This window comes from Acartia tonsa, chromosome 15, assembly GCF_053477335.1.
Source record: "Acartia tonsa isolate MP-2025a chromosome 15, ASM5347733v1, whole genome shotgun sequence".
Classification (NCBI taxonomy): domain Eukaryota; kingdom Metazoa; phylum Arthropoda; class Copepoda; order Calanoida; family Acartiidae; genus Acartia; species Acartia tonsa.
Window position 1 is genome coordinate 5,513,152 of NC_137274.1, and position 19,518 is coordinate 5,532,669.

At 34.2% G+C, this 19,518-nt stretch overlaps 1 protein-coding gene across 3 annotated transcripts in view; it reads right to left on the reverse strand.

The window, feature by feature from the left end:
• Positions 1 to 3,769: 3,769 nt before the first annotated feature.
• The window catches only part of LOC145307195 (extracellular sulfatase Sulf-1-like), a 39,216-nt gene continuing 23,467 nt past the window's right edge, over positions 3,770 to 19,518 (reverse strand). For all 3 annotated transcript variants that reach the window (XM_080149562.1, XM_080149561.1, XM_080149563.1), the window contains 14 exons: positions 17,848 to 17,912; positions 17,494 to 17,554; positions 17,172 to 17,279; positions 16,528 to 16,569; positions 15,583 to 15,658; positions 14,367 to 14,489; positions 12,220 to 12,288; positions 11,754 to 11,922; positions 10,636 to 10,725; positions 9,691 to 9,913; positions 7,427 to 7,585; positions 6,191 to 6,312; positions 4,958 to 5,102; positions 3,770 to 4,351 (listed from right to left, as the gene is read on the reverse strand). In XM_080149562.1, the coding sequence (XP_080005688.1) occupies positions 3,830 to 4,351; positions 4,958 to 5,102; positions 6,191 to 6,312; positions 7,427 to 7,585; positions 9,691 to 9,913; positions 10,636 to 10,725; positions 11,754 to 11,922; positions 12,220 to 12,288; positions 14,367 to 14,489; positions 15,583 to 15,658; positions 16,528 to 16,569; positions 17,172 to 17,279; positions 17,494 to 17,554; positions 17,848 to 17,912 (1,974 nt within the window). In that variant the 3' untranslated portion in view covers positions 3,770 to 3,829. The remainder of the gene's footprint in view (positions 4,352 to 4,957; positions 5,103 to 6,190; positions 6,313 to 7,426; positions 7,586 to 9,690; positions 9,914 to 10,635; positions 10,726 to 11,753; positions 11,923 to 12,219; positions 12,289 to 14,366; positions 14,490 to 15,582; positions 15,659 to 16,527; positions 16,570 to 17,171; positions 17,280 to 17,493; positions 17,555 to 17,847; positions 17,913 to 19,518) is intronic.

A 19,518-nucleotide genomic window follows, 5' to 3' on the forward strand; every position in this document is an offset into this window, starting at 1 on the left:
AATATTACCTAACCTAACCTAATCCCCCCCCCCCCCACCTATCATAAAAAATTGGCCCCTATATTCAATTTTTACCCCCAATCATAGAAAAATGACCCCCATATGCATATTTGGCTTTCTTGAGGAAATCTGAGTTAATATAGTCAAGGAACTAGCACTCTATCTCTTACGGTTCTCAAGATATAAGCACTTGAACAGTAGAGAGATTACTCAAGAGAGAAAATGTCTTAATTCCACCACTAGCAGGAGGGTGGCAGAACATTTAACACTTGTCATTGGTTGTATTGAACTGAAATTTACTACTTTCAACTTGAATTTATTTGATATATAGAAAATTTACATTCTACTACTTTGACAGACTTTAACATCGAATTGCCACATAGAACTATCGTAAAGGAGTAGTTGCACGGAGTGCATTTAAACTTAAATTTATTGAACTGCGTATTTTTTTCTTTGCAATAGATTAAACTACATCTATAAGATATATATTAGAAAGAATTTAAATCTTTTACCGGGTAGTTTCCAAAATATCAAGACTTAAATCAATTTTTTTTGGAAATGTGCAACATAATTTAAATGACTGTCCTGTTTTCATAAGAACAGCATGATGGCTATTTTGGTGGAGCCAAATTCATTGCTATTTATTGTAATACAAATTTATATATTTATAATATATGGTATTCTTGCAAACAAAATTATTAAATGAACTTTATGCAACTATACCTTTAATATTTCAAAGTTATATAAAGAGAGGGGTAGGTTTCTGATTGAATCCGTAAAGGTGTGTGTTTTAAGGCTTAAAAATAGTAGTAGAACGATAATATTCACTAAATATGTGTATTTCTTATTGAAAAGAACTGATAAAAGTATAAGTTTAAAAAGTTAACATAAATTTTTAATGTTATACTACAGTTTTTAACTTATAACACCTAACCTTTACGGATTCTACCAGAAATCTACCCCTCTTTTAAAATACACACAAACCCTAATACTTAAATTTAAAAACTTCCAATAATTATCTTAAGACCAACTACGGGAATAAAAATACTATAGCAAAAAATGAGAATTTTTGTTAATATAAATATTTATTTCTGTACAATTAATAAAATTTATTATAATATTTTAACAGGTTTTAGGAGACTAAACATTTTGGACAATTTATCTACAAAAATAAACATTTCAAATTAATTTCAATACATTTTAACCTAAAAAACATGGTTAATTGCTGTAAAAAAGATTATAACGATTTTAGGAATAAGACGATAAATTGATGTAGAATAAAATTAATAAATAAAAGGTTTAAATAAAAATAGCTTGAATCCAGTTATAAGGTTTAACAAACAAGCAAAGAAATCTTAAATAATATTTGGAGGGCAAATGGAGAGGTCGTCAATTTTACGATATGTTTCCCCCAAACAACAGCTGAAGGATTCGTGATTTTTTTCCGAATTAATTTCAATGTTATTTTAGGCTGGCTTGTATTAATTAATTAAAATACCCAAAACCTAAAGCCAAAAAATGAAGGATTATGTTTACATAACTTTACAATTCAATGTCTACTCTCTCCCATCCCAGAATTAAATTCGAAAAACGTCCCAACACAGCGTTTAAAAAATCTATTGCAGTTCTCTGCAAAATATTACCAAAAATCTATTAATTTTAAAGGCTGCTAGCTGCCAAACGGCTGAACGTACAGATCATACCCGCACACTGTTTAAGACGGCATAAGAAGGCCTACAAATAATCTGGAATAGCCATAAATCAATAATGCATAATTATCTCGCAGTGAAGAGAAATGCGCGAAAAAGACCTATTTTACGCGTTTTTTCTTCAGTGAAGCTTTCCCTGTGTATAATTGGATCTTGGCTATATCAGATTATTTGTAGACCTTCTTATGCCGCTTAAAATGGTGTGCAGGTATGATCTGTACGTTAAACAGTTTGTTAGCTAGCAGCCTTTAAATTCATACATTTCAGGAAATTTTTCTTGCCAGCAATATTTTACCGTGAACTGCAGTAGATCCAAAATAGTTCTTACAGCTGCTAAGTAAAGTACGCGACATTGATAGAGAAGGGACAAAGGTCGTGCAATCAAAAGCTTTCCCTAATACAGCAACTAACCAATATTTATGATAAAAAGCTAACACAATTAACTAAAAATTAACTATTTACAACAAAATTAATTAGTTAATACATAGAAAAATTAGTTAATAATTAATAACAAATGTATATATAATATGGCATTTATCTACATTATCTGTAAATGTTAAGGGAAATCCAAGCTTAGAAACCAACCAATCAATCCTATTATATAAAGTAGTAAGCGTTTTTTGTATGTCCCGAAAGATCTCGCTAACCGCTTTACAGTAAAGCTTCATATATAATATATATCCTGGGAAGGTTTTACACTATTTTTTGGGGGGGTCTCTTCACCCCCATCCCCCCAAAAATTATTTTTTTTACTCTTTTGAAACTCGAATTTAAAATGGGATGAAGGGACTTTTCCCCCTCCAACATTAAGTGCCCCTAGAGGCTTCTAGGGGCGTAACCGCTAGTATTTAATAAATGTAACAAAGAATTTTAAGCAGACCAATACAAAAAGAAGTTCTCAAATTTTATACCTTAATTTACAATTAGTTTCTAAAATGGGAAAAAAAATTATTGACTAAAATATTAATATCCGCGAAAATATGTCTATAATACGATGCAATAAAAATATAAGATTTCAGCGAGGATTTCCCTTAACAAATTTTTGTACAATAATAAATTTTGGCACATTTCATAATTAATTATCATAATATATTATAATTTTTCTAAAAGGGACAGAAGGAATTTTTATGGAACATCAAAATCTTAAATTTAAGATCCTCACCCCCGCCCCATCCACAAAAAAATAGAATAGGGAAAGTCTTATATGACACTAGTACCCAAAGTTTTAAGTTTATCTTCGTTCAATCAAAACCTTTGGGTACTTTATTTGAATTGTTATTATGTCTATGGATGTCTTAACTTTACAACCAATAACTTTTTTATCTACATAAGGGACAATATCATTTTTCATTATTTGGAAGATTCAAATTATTGTTTAAAAAGATTGTACAGTTACACCTTTAGTTACAAATAACAAATAATTACAAAATATTTTTTTGTTCCAAATTAACGAGAGGTTTATATAACCTCGGGTACCAGTGTATATTACAGTCCAATGTCCCCTCCCTCCCTCTTTCAAGTGAACTTTTCAAAAAGAAATAATGGAGGCTTTCTCCAAACGTGTCTTGTCGACTACTGATAACCCCCCATCCCATGAAATTGAAAAAATTATGAGACAGTTTATTTGTTTTAATTTAGGTTAGGTTATTTTAAATACTGGTTAGATCCAAAGTGTTAAAAACGCCACAAGAATTAGGCAAAAGAAAAGATTTTCTCGTATTCATTCAAATCCGGTGGATAGGAACAGGTTATCATTCATACGAAACAACTATGTCTAGCATCGTATTATATCCAGTTTTCTACGAATATAGAAATGTACAATCACAACATTCGTCACCTAGGAGCTTTAAAAAACTGGTTTTAATCTTATAATTGTACACTCTATATCCGCGGAAAGCCGATTATAATACGATGAAAGAAATAACTATTAAATTTCTTTAAAAACTAAGGTAATGGGGATGAGGGAGGGGAGGGGTTATCACCGGTCAACAAGCACTAAGTGTAAAAGAACAAAATAACGGCAGGTGTCCCCGATTGTAGTAATAAAATTCCTTCTCTCCCAAACTAAATATCCAATGAAAGAGCTGGAGCTAAAACTATATTTATCAGTAATTTAAAATCTAATCTTCGCCCAAGATCTGCTTTAATTTGCGCCTGTTCCGCCGCAACTCTTGGCGACGATTTCCCGCATTCTGCTGACGCAATAGCCGCCGTTGCAGCCGTTTAGCAGCAGAACTACCGCTTCCGTCAGAAGATTTAACCCAAGCATTCTCGGAATCCACACTAGAGCCGCCAATCTTTAAGAGATTTCGAATGCGCTTCTTGAGCTGTTGCTGCTTTTTCAGCTGCTTTTTAGACGGCTGATCTGATGATCGTTGTGCAGAATGGCGCAAATATTTATCCAACTTGGGGCTGACGCTACCACTATGCGCCACAGCCGCAGCCTCGGCGGCAAAGGACAGAAAGTCGTCTTTACCCTGGGAGTCGGCAGACGCCGCGTAACTTGTGAGCAGCGGTTGAACAACAGGAGTACGGAAATTGCGCGGCTCGACGGGTGCAACTTTGGAGGGCAGGTGTGGGTCAAGAGCTGCGGAAGACTTGCGGTACTCATCAGCAGCGCTGTAGTCACGAAGGTAGGTTATCTAAATTTTAAAAAAAGGTTGACAACATCCATAAGTAGCATAGCTAAAGATATACAGGATAGAAATATGAACAAGAGTGAGTTATTATGCAGTTGTACAGTGATTAAAGAATCACAAAAACTTTCAAACTTTTTGAATTTTGCTTTGTTAATTAAATTGAGTGTCCAACCGTTTCAATCACTAATTCATATCTACAGAAGAGGTAATTTTGTGTATTGTCATTGGTGATGTACATCAATTTATCGGCCATTGACTTATCCCTGTAAAAAAGCTGGTGTTTTGGTCATTATTAATTCATTACTAGCATCGCAAAGTTTAACACAAGTACATCCTGTTACTTTTATACAAAAACAATTTACCAGAGATCTAAAGGGATAAGACAATGGCCGATAAATTGATGGACATCCCCCATTGATGACACACAAAATTAACCATCTGTAGATTACATTTCATGGTTGAAACGTTTGAACACTCAACTTAATAAAACAACCGTAAAAGTCCCCAAAGTAGTTGAGCCAACGAATCAGAAAACATTTAAAACTTTAAGGACTAGTGTAATAAACAGCTCAATGTCCCCTCCCTCCCTACAAAACAGGAATATTGTACCTGACTGTGCATATAGTTGATCTCGTGGTCAGCCAAAGTGTGGAGGAGGTTGCGTAGCTGGTGTGGGTCAACTCTCAGGTCAAAGTAGGTCACCATACCAGTCACGTACTCGCAGTACAAATAGTTATGGGTAGCATTTATATTCCTAAAAAAGGGGTAGTTGCACGAAATGCATTTTAACTTAATTTAATGAACCGCATATTTTTCCTGGCCAATGGGTTAAACTACATTTATATGGCATATATTTCAATTTTCTACAACGTAGTTTTTAAAATATCAAGACTTGAATTGCAAATATCACAAAAAAAAAGAAATCTTTCAAATATATGCCATATATAAATGTAGTTTAACCAATTAACTAGGAAAAAATATGCGGTTCACTAGATTAGCTTAAAATGCATTTCGTACAAGTACCCCTTTAAAGAGGTCAATTTTTTCGCGTATTTACCGTAAAGTTTAGGCAAATGCGTTTATTAATAACAATTTGACTTAATAAGCGCATTTGACTAAACGGTTACATACGAAAAATTAATACGCGGAAAAAACCTTAAATTAGAGAGAAAGGACTATAAAATATTGCAAACAATAGTTTTCATGAAAACTGATGCCTTTATGAAATAAGAAAATGTATTTTTCCTTTCATGTAAAGACATAAACCTTAAAACATATAAAAATTATATTGCTTACCTGACACACCAATAAGTGTTGTTATTACTATTGGTGCACGCACAGAAATTATATTCCTTACCCGACACACCAATAAGTGTTATTATTACTATTGGTGCACGCACAGAAATTATATTCCTTACCTGACAAACCAATAAGTGTTATTATTACTATTGATGTATGCACAGAATTTCTATTGTTTACCTGACACACCAATAAGTGTTATTTTTACTATTGGTGCATGCACAGAAATTATATTGCTTACCTGACACACCATTAAGTGTTGTTATTACTATTGGTGAACGCACAGAAATTATATTGTTTACCTGACACACCAATAAGTGTTATTATTATTGGTGCATGTACAGAAATTATATTGCTTACCTGACACTCCAATAAGTGTTGTTATTACTATTGGAGTACGCACAGAAATTATATTGTTTACCTGACACTCCAATAAGTGTTGTTATTACTATTGGAGTACGCACAGAAATTATATTGTTTACCTGACACTCCAATAAGTGTTGTTATTACTATTGGTGCACGCACAGAAATTATATTGCTTACCTGACACACCAATAAGTGTTGTTATTACTATTGGTGCACGCACAGAAAGGTCCTTCTGTCCACAGTGGCGGAGTTTTCCAGTGGTCATTGTCGTGAGAAAAACAATTCATCTTCACATCAGCCTGAAGTAAAAAAACAAGGATGACAACATCCATAAGTAACTATTCACAAAAATTCACGGAATTGATAAACGGATAAAGTAAGTTATAAAGCAGATGTTCAGTTATCATAACTAATAAAGTAACGAAATGAATTAAGGTGTGTATTTAGAAGCATGACAAACTGACAGACGAAATAGTGAATAGATTTAATGCTCAGTAATTTAAAATCGGCAGAAAAAAAACATATTTCCCCTATACCTTTATGGATTAACCAACTGACTGACTGACATAATTATAGAGTAGCTTTGCTAAAACAGGAAGTTATCATTATTGCAGAAAATGCTTTGTGTTGCTTAAGATCTCGCTAACCAGTGAACTAATTTTGTTCTTATTTACAGTGTTTTTTTACTTTCTTCCAGGAAAGGTTTATAACTATTTTGTGATAGGGTACATCCATTATCCAAAAATACAGATTTAAGAAATTTTAATCTAAAATACAAAGTAGAACGATGTTTGTTTGTCTGTCTGTATGTCTGTTTGTTTGTAGCGAAGGATCTCGCTAACCGCTGAACCGATCGGGTTCTGCTTTACAGGGTAGCTTCTCATAGGTTCCGGGAAGGTTTATAACTATTTTCCTGGGGGGTAAAAACACCTAACCCCCCAAAAAATGAAAATAACCCTCCCCCTCCCAAAATTTTTTTAAAAAATTTTCTTTAAAATCCAAAAATAAATTAGTTTGACAAAACCTCTTGGGGCAAAGCCCCTAGAGGCTAGGGGCGAAGCCGCTAGTTTTAATAAAAAGAAAAAAGATAATTTAAAAATAAAAGGTCGATTTACCAGTCTTTAATACAGCAACATCCATTTGCAGTGCAATACAGTTATAAAGTTCATTTAAAATATTAGAATAGTTATTAATGCATCATATTATAGACAGCTTTCCACGGATATTACAATGAAAAATAAAAATATTAACCAGTTTTGTTAATAAAACCACAGACTAACAAAACTAATATTAAGCATTAATATTTGTTGATAATACAATGCTACACTTGATTATCTCAGTATGGCTGAGAACCAGTTCTAATCCAGCGGATATTAATTGGTTTCAAAGCCAAACTAGAAATGCGTAGCCTACCTTGCAATGGTCCGCCTTCTTAGGATTCATCTTTCTTGCCATCTTACGTTCCATCTTCTCACGTTTGGCCGCCTTCCTGCGCAGCTTTTCCAACTTTTTCTGTCTGCGTCTACGGATCTGTTGTTGGCGCAACATCATCAAATCTGCCACTGACGCGCCCTATACAGAAAGTCAAGATGGTTGATCACTTTATTAAACCAACTAGCGGCTACGCCCCTAGAGGCCTCTAGGGGCACTTGAGGAGGAGAAAGTCGAATTTAATAATTCAATTTCTTATTTTAGATTTTAAAAGAAAAAGAAAAAAAAATTTTGGGGGGGCGAAATTATTTTTTTTTGGTGGGGGGTGCCCCCCCTTATTTTTAATTTTAGTTAAAAAAATTCAAAAAAATCTTTTTTGGGGGGGATTTTTCATTTTTTTGGGGGGTTGGGTGTGTGCCACCCCCCGAAGAAATAGTTATAAACCTTCCCGGGACCAATGAGAAGCTACCCTGTTAATAACCCGATCGGCTCCGCGGTTAGCAAGATCCTTCGGTACAGACATACAAACACACAGACAAACACACAAACACACAAACATCCTGTTACTTTATTATGAGAATAGAAGCACAGTAAAAGGTACAATCTATTAATTGGACCAATAGGCTTACTGTATCTATTTATTAGACCAATAGGAATACAGTAAAGGAATGATAACATAAATAGACCAATAGAAGCATCGTGCAAGAACATTCCAGTAATTGTACCTGTAGGAATTATGTGTAGAAAAAGATCTTGGTAAATAAGCTAGTATTGTTATCAGTTCTAATATTTTAATCTACAGAAGGGGTAATTTTGTTTATAATCATTGTGGATTTCAAATTTAGAAAACCAGAGGGGAAAAATTGCAGGGAGTAAGGGAGGGGACAATGGGCAATTAATTCAATATGGTGGAAATTGTAAAGTGATTGTTGATTAAATCTAGAAAACCATAAACTAAGAAAAAAGTTCCAAGAAAAAAAGCAATCATTTGAAAATAAGATTACCAGTATTACAGACTGACATAATCATTCTGTAATTAATTACTAGAAATATCTCCCTGGATCTCTTCAGATTACAGGGAAAGAGAAAGAGATTTGGGGGCAAGTGATGTAAACACGGAAAAAAGGGGCAGGCAGGCGTGTAGCTAGATGGGCAAGTATATGACCCGCACGCCTTCCTGACCCTTTTTATCATGTTTATTTCCCCCACCTCCCTTCTCCATTTCCCTTTCTCGTCTACTTTTAAAAAGGAGGTGGGGATGAAGGGAGTGAAATGTAGTATGGGAGGGGGGCCGTGTATTTATATTTGAACTACTCTGTCTGCAAAACTATATAAATTCAAAACTAACATAGCGAGTAACGGCATTTCTTGCGCAAGTCCCCAAACTCAGTCAGAAACTGCTAAATTCTTGCACATTCCCTTTAAGCCAGTCCCCAAAGTCTGAGACTCCTAAAGATTGAATATTCGATCCATTGTCCCCTCCCTTACTCCCTGGAAAAATTGAAATATTTTCCCAAAGAAAAAAAATTAATCTTGTGCAGAATATACACCACTGCATGTAGTTTAATAGTAAGAAAGTAATGCTATTGATTTAATAAAGTGAGAGGTCATTTTCTAGTAAATCCCGTAAAGGTGTGTGTTATAAGGCCTAAAAATAGTAGTAGAACGATAAGGTGCTCTAGATATATGTATTCCCTATTGAATAGAACAATAGGGAAATTTTTTTTTTTTTTTGATAACCGTACCTGGATTATCTAAAAAAAAATACGAAATTTCTATCAAACGCTTTGTTTGGCTCAAACTGACAAAAATTTAAAAAAAATATAATTATAATAATAATGTTTTCTATAGGTACAAGGTAAAGGTTAAGAACAATCTATACCATTAAACAAAGGAAGAAGTCATTCTTTACAGGTTGATTTATTATAATTATATTTTTTTTTATTAGTGTCAGTTTGAGCCAAACAAAGCGTTTGATAGAAATTTCAGATATTCCAGGTACGGTTATAAAAAAAAAAAAAAAAAATTTCTTCCCTATTGTTCTATTCAATAGGAAATACAAATATATAGAGCACCTTATCGTTCTACTACTATTTTTAGGCCTTATAACACACACCTTTACGGGATTTACTAGAAAATGACCTCTCCCTTTGTCATCTACAAAAGGTGTAATTTTGTTTATAATCATTGGCGACATACATATATTTATCATATATTGTCTTGTCCCTTGATATCCCAGCAGTTACCTGAATAACAGCCATATCCTCATCCTGTTCTTCAAAATCCTCCATATCATCCGAGGCACAAGAACACGCCTCCCTCGTCAACTCATGATCCTCGGAAAATGCGCCAAAATGAGCGTCACGTGGTGCGCCGCCATCTTGTTGGTTATAGTTGTTGTTCATAGATCTCAAGTGATAGCGCGGCCTACGATGCTTCTTTGCCGGGCGACGGACATGCAGATAACGTCTAAAAAGGATTATTATTCAGGGATCTTAAGGGATAAGAAAAATTGATCTACATACTCAAAAATATTAAAATTACAATAAATGGTTGAAATGTTTTAACACTAGACTTAATGAACCAACCAATTAACATTCAATAAAAAGTCCTCTATGTTGTTTAGCCAACGAATAAATACATTACTCTAAAACTTTGGGGAGTAGTGTAGCATCCCAATGACTCCTCCCATCCTGTTTAGAAATGCATTAGCAATTTTTGTAAACTAATAGGGACTCTAGGGGCACTTGGGTAAATGGAGAGTCATTTATTAGAATTTTTTAAAGAGGATACTATCACTAACAAACACAAACAGACAGAAGGCAAGACTTCCTGTTACTTTCATATTTATACAATTATAACTATGTAGTAATCTAACCAACCTAATATACAGACGGACGGACTGACAAACAGATGGTCAGACAGACTGATGGACAAACAGAAAGACAGACAGACTGATGGACAAACAGATGGAAAGACAGACTGATGGACAAACAGATGGAAAGACAGACTGATGGACAAACAGATGGAAAGACAGACTGATGGACAGACAGACAGACAGATGTACAAACAGACAGATGGAAAGACACACTACCTGATCTGTTTAAGCTCATGTAACTGGACCCTCAACCTCTGAATTTGATGTTTCGCAGACAGACAGACAGACACAGATAGATGGACCGACACAATACCTGATTTGTTTAAGCTCGTGTAGCTGAGCCCTCAGCCTCTGAATTTGATGTCTGACAGCTAGACGACTCTTCTCCCAACTCAGTTCGGAGCTAAAATATTTTAGTTACATGTCAGAATATGCCCAATTTTGATAAACACAATAATCCCATCGGTAGATAAAATTATTGGTTGAAAAGTACACGACAAGTCTGGAACTAACTAATTCAAGTAACCAATGTTTTAGGCCCCAAAAATAAGATGTTAAAACCTTATTAATTTAAAGTCCAATGTGCCCTTCCTCACTGATTATAATATTTAATGGTTATTTAGGTTAAGTAAAGTTTGAGAGAGCCTTGAATGGCTAGTAATCCGTAATAGGGCCACGCATGTTTAGAGCTACCCGCAGGGGCTAGAAATGATTCAGTTTTTAATAATAAAAAAAATAGGAAGTCAACTAATTGCTTGAGTTAAGTTATTCCATCACAAGGATAAAAACATCCTTAATAGCGCAGCACTCTTATTATAAAAAAAAAAATGAAATAAATTGAGTAGATGTTAAAATTGATTTTTAAAAACCGGGAATCTTCAATAAAAATTTCAACTATCCAACTTAAATAACAAAAGAGAGATTTCCATTTCCCCAACAAATATATTATTATACCTAGCTTGGATGTTATACCACATTTTCATTTACTGTGTTAAAGTAATGCTCGCAGCCAGCTAAGATAACGATGCACTCCATCCACACACCATACCCTCCCCTTTTACGGAAGAACAAACTAACCAATAAATGAGGTCCATTTTGGCAAGCTAAATAAATATTCCACTGTAAATATATCCAAGTATATCAGATATTAATTTCCCTCCCATTGTGTTAGGGTGGGACAGACGGACAGACATAGTTTATAGAGTAGCCACTAAAACCAGGGGTTGTTAATCAACCAATTCCATATGAAATTGCCAAAAATTAAATATTTTGTTGGCAGTAAAGTTGGAGTAAAACTTGTTTTTTTTTGTGTAACTAAAAGGGAAGTGGGTAAGAAAAGAAGAAAAAAGGGAAAGGGGTTGAGGGGAAATTTTCACTTAGAAATGTTTGTCAGAATCACATTCCCTTTTCGCTGACTAAAAAAATAAATACCTGGAAAGCTCTTGTGCTGAGCAAAGTACATTATTACGGTTTAGCAGACAATTGTTGTCGTCCTCCATCTGAAGGTCATCATCAATTGTCTGAAGGTCGTCGTTGGTATTCAAAATGTCGGCACTCAGATCTGAACTGCTGTTAGAAATCTTATGCAAGCTTCTAATCTCTAAAAATTTATAAAATAAACAATTATTTTAGGTTGGTTTTGGTTAATTAAAGATTAAAGAGCCCGCAGGGATAGTACCATAATAGGTTACGCTTATAAAAATAGATAGGTTGGATAACAGGTTGGTCTAACCCCTGCATGCAGTAATATCAGTAAAAGTTTTGATAATTGATCACCGCCCTCCCCACCCCCCTATAATAGAAAGCCTTTGATCTATATAACTTTTAAATGAAATACATAAAATGATAAACAAATTAACCCCCCCCCCTCCCCCTAAGTATAATTAAGACAGCTGACCTGCAGCCAAATCCTCCACCATTCCATCCACTTCAAGGATCTCCTGGTCAGCCACATCCTGGAGCATACCTGTAAAAACGCACATCTCAAAAGCACGCTTACCCCAAAAAAATCCTATCTTAAACTCTTCGTTTCATTTCTAACCAACAATAGATTTATAATAAAAAAATCTTTTTTTTGATAAATGTAACAGTAATTTTCTTGATGTGACGTTTCATGAGATATGCATGCCTGCAACTGGGAAAAAGGCTTAAAGCAGTCATAAAATTGCCTGGCTGCCAAGGATATCTTTAGTCAAATATGCCCTATAGTTAAAAAAAATCTACACAAGAAAAATCAGACCTCTATCTATTATAGTCAATGAGAAAATCGAATTCTAATTAATATCCTAAGACAGCAATAAGAAGAGAACAACCGACTCTAGTGGTAGAGTATATTGCAATACTAACAAGGATGACAACATCCATAACAAACTCCTAAAACAGACGGAAGGACAAATTTAACATTGACAATTGTAGTGTAAATATGCGACCAAGCTTTCTACAAGCAGGCAAAACTTTGAATGAAAAACATATCTGTGCAAGGGAATAAGTTTCGCCTGTTCTTCGGCTAATGCATTTTCTTACACGCCAGACTATTTTAACGACTTGATGTGGCCATCGCATACGATAATGACCAGGGTGGGGAAAAACCCAGGGTTTTTTAAAAAAGCCCAACCCAACCCATAAAAACCCTTAAAACCCTGGGTTTTATTGGGTTTTTTCGGGTTTTATTGGGTTTTTTCATTTAGGAGTCAAATACATTTGATATATTGATGAAATATTAATGTTTATGTTGTTGTAGGTAAAAGGTAAGCAAGATTTCACAATAAACAAGATAGATAATGAAAAAAACTGGCATTTCGATCAATTATAAACCCTTATTAGCAACGGTGCACAAAATATTCTATTAAGGGGGAGGGGAGGTTAAAAGCTTCAAAACATGGAACCTCCTCCTCTATTCCTAAGCTGCCAACACCCCCCCCCCCCCCCTCCCAGAAATTATTAAGGTATTCCCCTTTTTACATCCTCTTAATAAAACCACGCCACTGTAACTATTTCCTTTCATAAATTGTTATGTTTTAGTTTAAAAATCAATTATGATTATGTAATTTACACAATTTATACATCATCAATTTAGTATCAAAGCGTTTTCTGAAATTAAGTTTTGAAAGAAAGTACTTTCATAAACATTTGAACAATAAGTAGAGCATCTTTTTTATAAGGGGGGGGGGGGGTTAATGCAACCATCTCGTAATTAATGATTAAATAGCACTTAAAATTCGAATTTCGATCTGAAATTTTTCATGAGTAATCCTTGGTAGGTCTATTTTCCCTAAATCGAACAAAAAGTTGGAAAAAGTAACAGCTGGCGGCTCAGCCATTTAGCCGTTTTTTGCCTATTTTGAAGGCAAATTCATCATTAATTACGTAGGAAGCAACTTTTTAAAACATATTTTGGTTTAATTCATGTTAAATAACCATTTTTAGAATTTCTAGTACCTACAGCAACCGGCTAGAACCGTTTGATAAGGTTTTTGAGCGACAAAAAGCATTATGTGGAGATAGGTTTTGTAACTAATTTGCTCTTAAGATAGCCGAAAAATGGCAAAACATCTGAGCTGCCAGCCGTTAGCCATTACTTTTCCAACTTTTTGTTCGATTTAGGGAAAATACGAGATGGTTGCATTAACCCCCCCCCCCCCTTACTTCATATTTTTTTTACGTTTTTTAGGTAAAATTTGCTTTAAAATGTTATTAGATCCTAGTCTTTGAGTAAATAGAGGTTTAAACTGTAAATTTTAACGTGAAATTTCAATGTTTTTTCAAAAACCCAAAAAACCTTGGGTTTTTTTTCAATGGGTTTTTTAAAAAACCCTGGGTGGGTTTTTTTGGGTGGGTTTTTTGTATGCCCACCCTGATAATGACGCGGGTTTTTATTAGGGTTGGGCCGGATATCTGGCCAAATCTGGATATCCGGCATTAAAATCAGTCGGATATCCGGTATCCGGATAGTTTAATATCCGGGAACCGGTCGGATATTGAAAATGGCCGAATATCCGGGGGGAAACTGGATATCCGGCCCAACCTTTATTTTTATGAACTAACCATCAAAACTTCCATCTTCAGAATCAGGATCAGATTGGGTTGACCGCTGAGAGAGTTGGTCCCTGGTTAGCTCTATGGTGTCATCATTGGCTAAACTTGAACTTCTTCTCCACCGGCGAATACCTAGACAATAAGGTAGGGTTTGAACAGATATCCGATTTGGCCATTTTAGATATCCGGCCGGATATCGGTTGTTGAAACTATACGTAAACCGGATATCCGCTAATCTGATATCAAAACTATCAGGAAACCAGATATCCGACTGATATCTAATGCCTAAATTGGTTATCCGGCCGGATATACAGTAATTTATCAAATATCCAGTATCCAGCACAACCCTACAGTCAAGTATACTTTTGTGTAGTACAAGGTAATGATATTGTGTTAACTAGTATTTTTCATAACAATATATAGCGGCTCTGCAAATATTTAAAAGAAAAAAAACAGCCTAAATCCATTTCAGACATTTTGTAAAGTGGATCTAAACTGGCTAACAAAAAACACTGATTTATATATCAGAATATACAACTATGTTAATTATATCAGCAAAGGAGAGGAGTTAGACTCAAAATAAAAATGTTTTCTCATTAGGCTTTAAAAATTGGTACCCAAAATTTGGTTTAGTCGGTTCAAACATAATTTTTAGTCTACACAAAAGATAATAAAGGAAAAGTAGGTTGCGGGTAAAATCCGTAAAGGTGTGTGTTTTAAGGCTTAAAAATATTAGTAGGACGACAATATTCACTAAATATGTGTATTTCTTATAGAAAAGAACTAAACACAAAATTATTTTTTTTAAATTTGAATTTTAACTTAAAACTCACAACCTTTAAGGATTTTACCCGCAACCTACTTTTCCCTTTTTTATTATTATTTGGGATGTAAATCAATTTGTTCTCCATTTGTTATCCCTTAATATCCCTGTGAAATTGTGATACCTGAATTTAGGGTTGGGCCGGATACTTTTTTTGGCCGGATACCGGATATCCGGTATCCGGATAGTTTCAATATCAGGTATCCGGCCGGATATCTGGCCAACGCTCGATATCTAGCAAATTACCGGATATCCGGCCAGATAACCGGATATCCGGCGTCAAAAATCAGCCGGATATACTGTAACCGGATAGTTTTAATATCCGGTATCCGGCCGGATATTGGAAATGGCCAGATATCCGACCGGATAACCGGCCAAACCGGATATCCGGCCCAACCCTACCTGAATTATCCTGAAGAGTATCCTCTAGATTGTGGTATTCTTTAACATCATCCCTCATCTCTTTCAGAAATCGAGCCTTAATAAAAAAATATATAAAAGCGGCTAAAAGCTGCTTAAAAGCAGTCAGACTGCCATGGGTGTTATGTACTTAAAGGGGCAGATGCACGAAGTGCATATAAACTTTAATTTTGTGAACTGCATATTTCTTTCTGTTTAATATTTTTTACTAAATCTTTGCGACATATATTTGAAAGAATTTTAATTTTCTACCAGGTAGTTATAAAAATTTGAAGAAATTTAAAATTCATATTTTTTTATATATGCAACTTAAAAAAAAACAGCATTTTGGTAGTGCCTAATGGATTGCTTCTTATTGAAATACAAAAATGATACATATTAGATGGTATTCTTGTAACTTATGCTTGCAATTAAACTTATTAAATGCACTTCATGCGACTATTACTTTAAAATATGCCCCATAATGATGGGAATGTGGAAATAAAATATCAGAAGAAAAGCTTTAATAACAGCTGAGCGAATCTTATTTTCCCAATGGTTACAGACCATCTGCGCTCTGATTGGAGAAGCTTAAGTGTCGTACATCATTCAACCAATTAGAGCGCAGGTAGTTTCCAATCCACCTATCACGGATGTCAAAACTAATTACCTTGAAATGTATTTGCGCTTTTAAAATACGAATTTTATAAACAAAAATCCTTAAAATTGGATACAGATTTCAAATCTCCCTCTAACATTAAAATTCTTTCCAACTTATATATCTTAATGACCAAGGATTACTCATGCCAAGTTTCATAACAAAACTCTGATTCTAAGTGCTATTTGCAACCTGATCACAAGATGGTTGCATTCAAAACTCCGCTTATATCATAAAAAAAATAATCCCGCCCTTACGAGGTAAGATAAGGTAAAAAATGTATTACTTACCCTGATCCTATCTGCCTTGGTCACATGCTTACGCAAAAAGTCCTAAAAAATATATACAGAGTGATTAAAAAACAGAGTTTTCCAATTTTCAGAAACAACCAGAAGGAATACAGAAAAATGATTATATGTCCCTGTTCTCTGTAAAAAAGTACACTATTTCTAAAAATGCGACCTCCAAGATAGGTTTATAGTTTCAAAAAATCTTTGCGCAGAAAAGTCCTAAAATAATTGATATATAATACGTGGATATTAAGACAGGGGAAATCTTGTTATCAATTCATGCTTCTGTAGTGCTCATTTATTGATCATTACGCCAATCCAGCGGAGGGGAGATATCGTTATATTAGCCAACTGGAATAACCAATATCATTATCCAAGTAAAAAAATATAAAAACCTTTTCCATATTCTTAAAATTTTTAGATATACAGAATTCCAGGTTTCAATGCTTAAAAATAGCAGGTTGTATGTCTCTCAGTGTGAGTTTATGAGTCACAATCAGTAGAGAGAGTATCTAACTTTTCAACCAATAATAATAATCCACAGAAGGGTTAATTTAATCAATCATTTAAAATATTCATTAAATTGTTGTCCATTGACTAATGTCTAACCCCATAAAATCCCTGAAAACCTACTTGAATCATACCTTTTGATCATTGCGCTCTTTTGGCGGCAATTTTCTTTGTCTACGATCCTTTCCCGCCAGTTTAGTTGTGTATCTCCAGCCAATTACATCACCAGCGCGGCATTCACACTACACCAGAACAGTTTGAATTTAGGCGGGAATATTTATTTATCGTATCATAGACAGCTTTCTGTGGATATCAAAATGTACAAATATTTTTTTCAGTTTCGAAAATTTTTATACTCTTTCTAAATCGTATCATCTAACATGCCTAGAGCTAACTGTTACGTACGAACAGGCATACATAATAAAGAAGCATTTAAAAAGCCCGCGAAAACTGTTCCTTATTGTCTGAAGGTGTAGAGGGGCATCTGCGCATCTTCATTACTCCGTCAGATTTCCTCTCCTGCAAAATTTCTCAATTTATCAGCCAAAAAGTATTTTGAAGGGGGGGAGGGAAGCATAAACGAAATATATATGCTGTAGAAATCTTGTTCAAAAATAATTAAAATGTTAAGTAATATCAAGGGGAGGAAAAAAAAGGGGGGGGGGGGAATAGGTTAAAATAGACACTAAAAATTAATTGTAAGTGGATGGTCTTCTCTCCCCCTCCCCCTTATACTTCCCTAAGTCCCCTATAGTACATCAATTTATCGGCCATTGTCTTATCCCTTTAGATCTTTGATAAAGTAGACTTTCCTTGCAAAACCACTTCTGACCGTCCGTACAGGGGAACTGGTAGCGGGGCTTCTGACACTCAATCTAAACAAAACAAGGATGACAACATCCATAAGTAGCGAAGATCCAAAATTATGGATGGATATCCGGAAAAATGAGCTGTAAACAGTTTCATTTGAAAACATTGAACTAAAATATCAAGAAACCTTGTAAGACTTGATATAAGTATGCAGAATATGAAAGTATTCAATCCTAAAAAAATTCCAGCCATTTATTTTGAATAGGAGTTTAAAAAAATCTTAAAAACTTAAAAATGTAGGTATCGATCTAGCACCCCAACCAATTGACGAATCGAATCTTAATGAAATTTGTTGAAAATATGAAGAATGATAACATAATTAATCCCTGAAAATTTTAGCTCTATCTTTTATAGGAGCCGAGAAAATCAGAACTGTGCATGAACAAGCGCAAGGAATGAATCTAAACATTTTTTACGCAGAGGACTGATTAAATAAAGGATGACAACATATATAAAGCGAAGCTCTGAAATAATAGGACAAACTAAGATTAAAACTTGTAGGGTCAGAACTGAATAAGCAGAATATAAGTATATAAGTATAAACAAAATTGTAAGTATATTTGTTGCAAAACTTTTTAGTAGATATTGTTTAACAGTTAAGGAGTTAAATCCATTTTTATAGAAGCAGAAATATAATATATGATTATGGTTTGGACCCTGTAAAACTGTAATCTACCCTTCCACTTTCCCCTCTCTTGGTGAAGATATCTTCAACGCCGATACGATTTTTGAAATATAAGATTCCACTTTTGTCTCTCTTGTTGAAGATATCTTCACCAAGAAAGGCAAAAGTGGAATCTTAAATTTCAAAAATCGTATCGGCGTTGAAGATATCTTCACCAAGAGAGGGGAAAGTGGAATCTTACATTTCAAAAATCGTATCGGCGTTGAAGATATCTTTACCAAGAGAAGGGAAAGTAGAATCTTACATTTCAAAAATCGTATCGGCGTTGAAGATATCTTCACCAAGAGAGGGGAAAGTGGAAAGGTAGATTACAGTTTTAGAGGGTCCAAACCATAATCATAGATTATATTTCTGCTTCTATTAAAATGGATTCAACTCCCTAACTGTTTAAGGACATACTTACATTTTTAGGACTTGAGATTAGAGATGCTTCGCTAACAAGATTGTACTTTGTTGCAAGCGAAATCAGTATTCAGAAAATTAGATAAATAGGAAAGTTATTTCACATAAAAAAAATTTCAAAAAGGTTAAAATCAACATGTTTTAGATGGACATACGGACATTCCGATATGATTATAAAGTTGATACTCCTTCTAAAGAATACATAACTGTTAAAGGAATCTTTATGCAAAGTTTAAAATCGATAGGACAATTATAACATGTTATAAAGAAAAAAGCTAACCGTTTAACGAAAAAACTGAAAGTTCCAAGAAAAAACTAAAAGAAAATCATCAAAAAAAATTCACCTAATTTTTTAGGATTTTATATGTGGTAGTTAAATCGTCAACACTTATATCACATATATAAAAAATAATACTTTCGATTTTTTTAGCATATAATTATAGACAATTAAAGACACCTTGAACTTAACAAAATGTTTAATAACATATAAACTAAACAAGGATGACAACATCCATAAAAGCTAA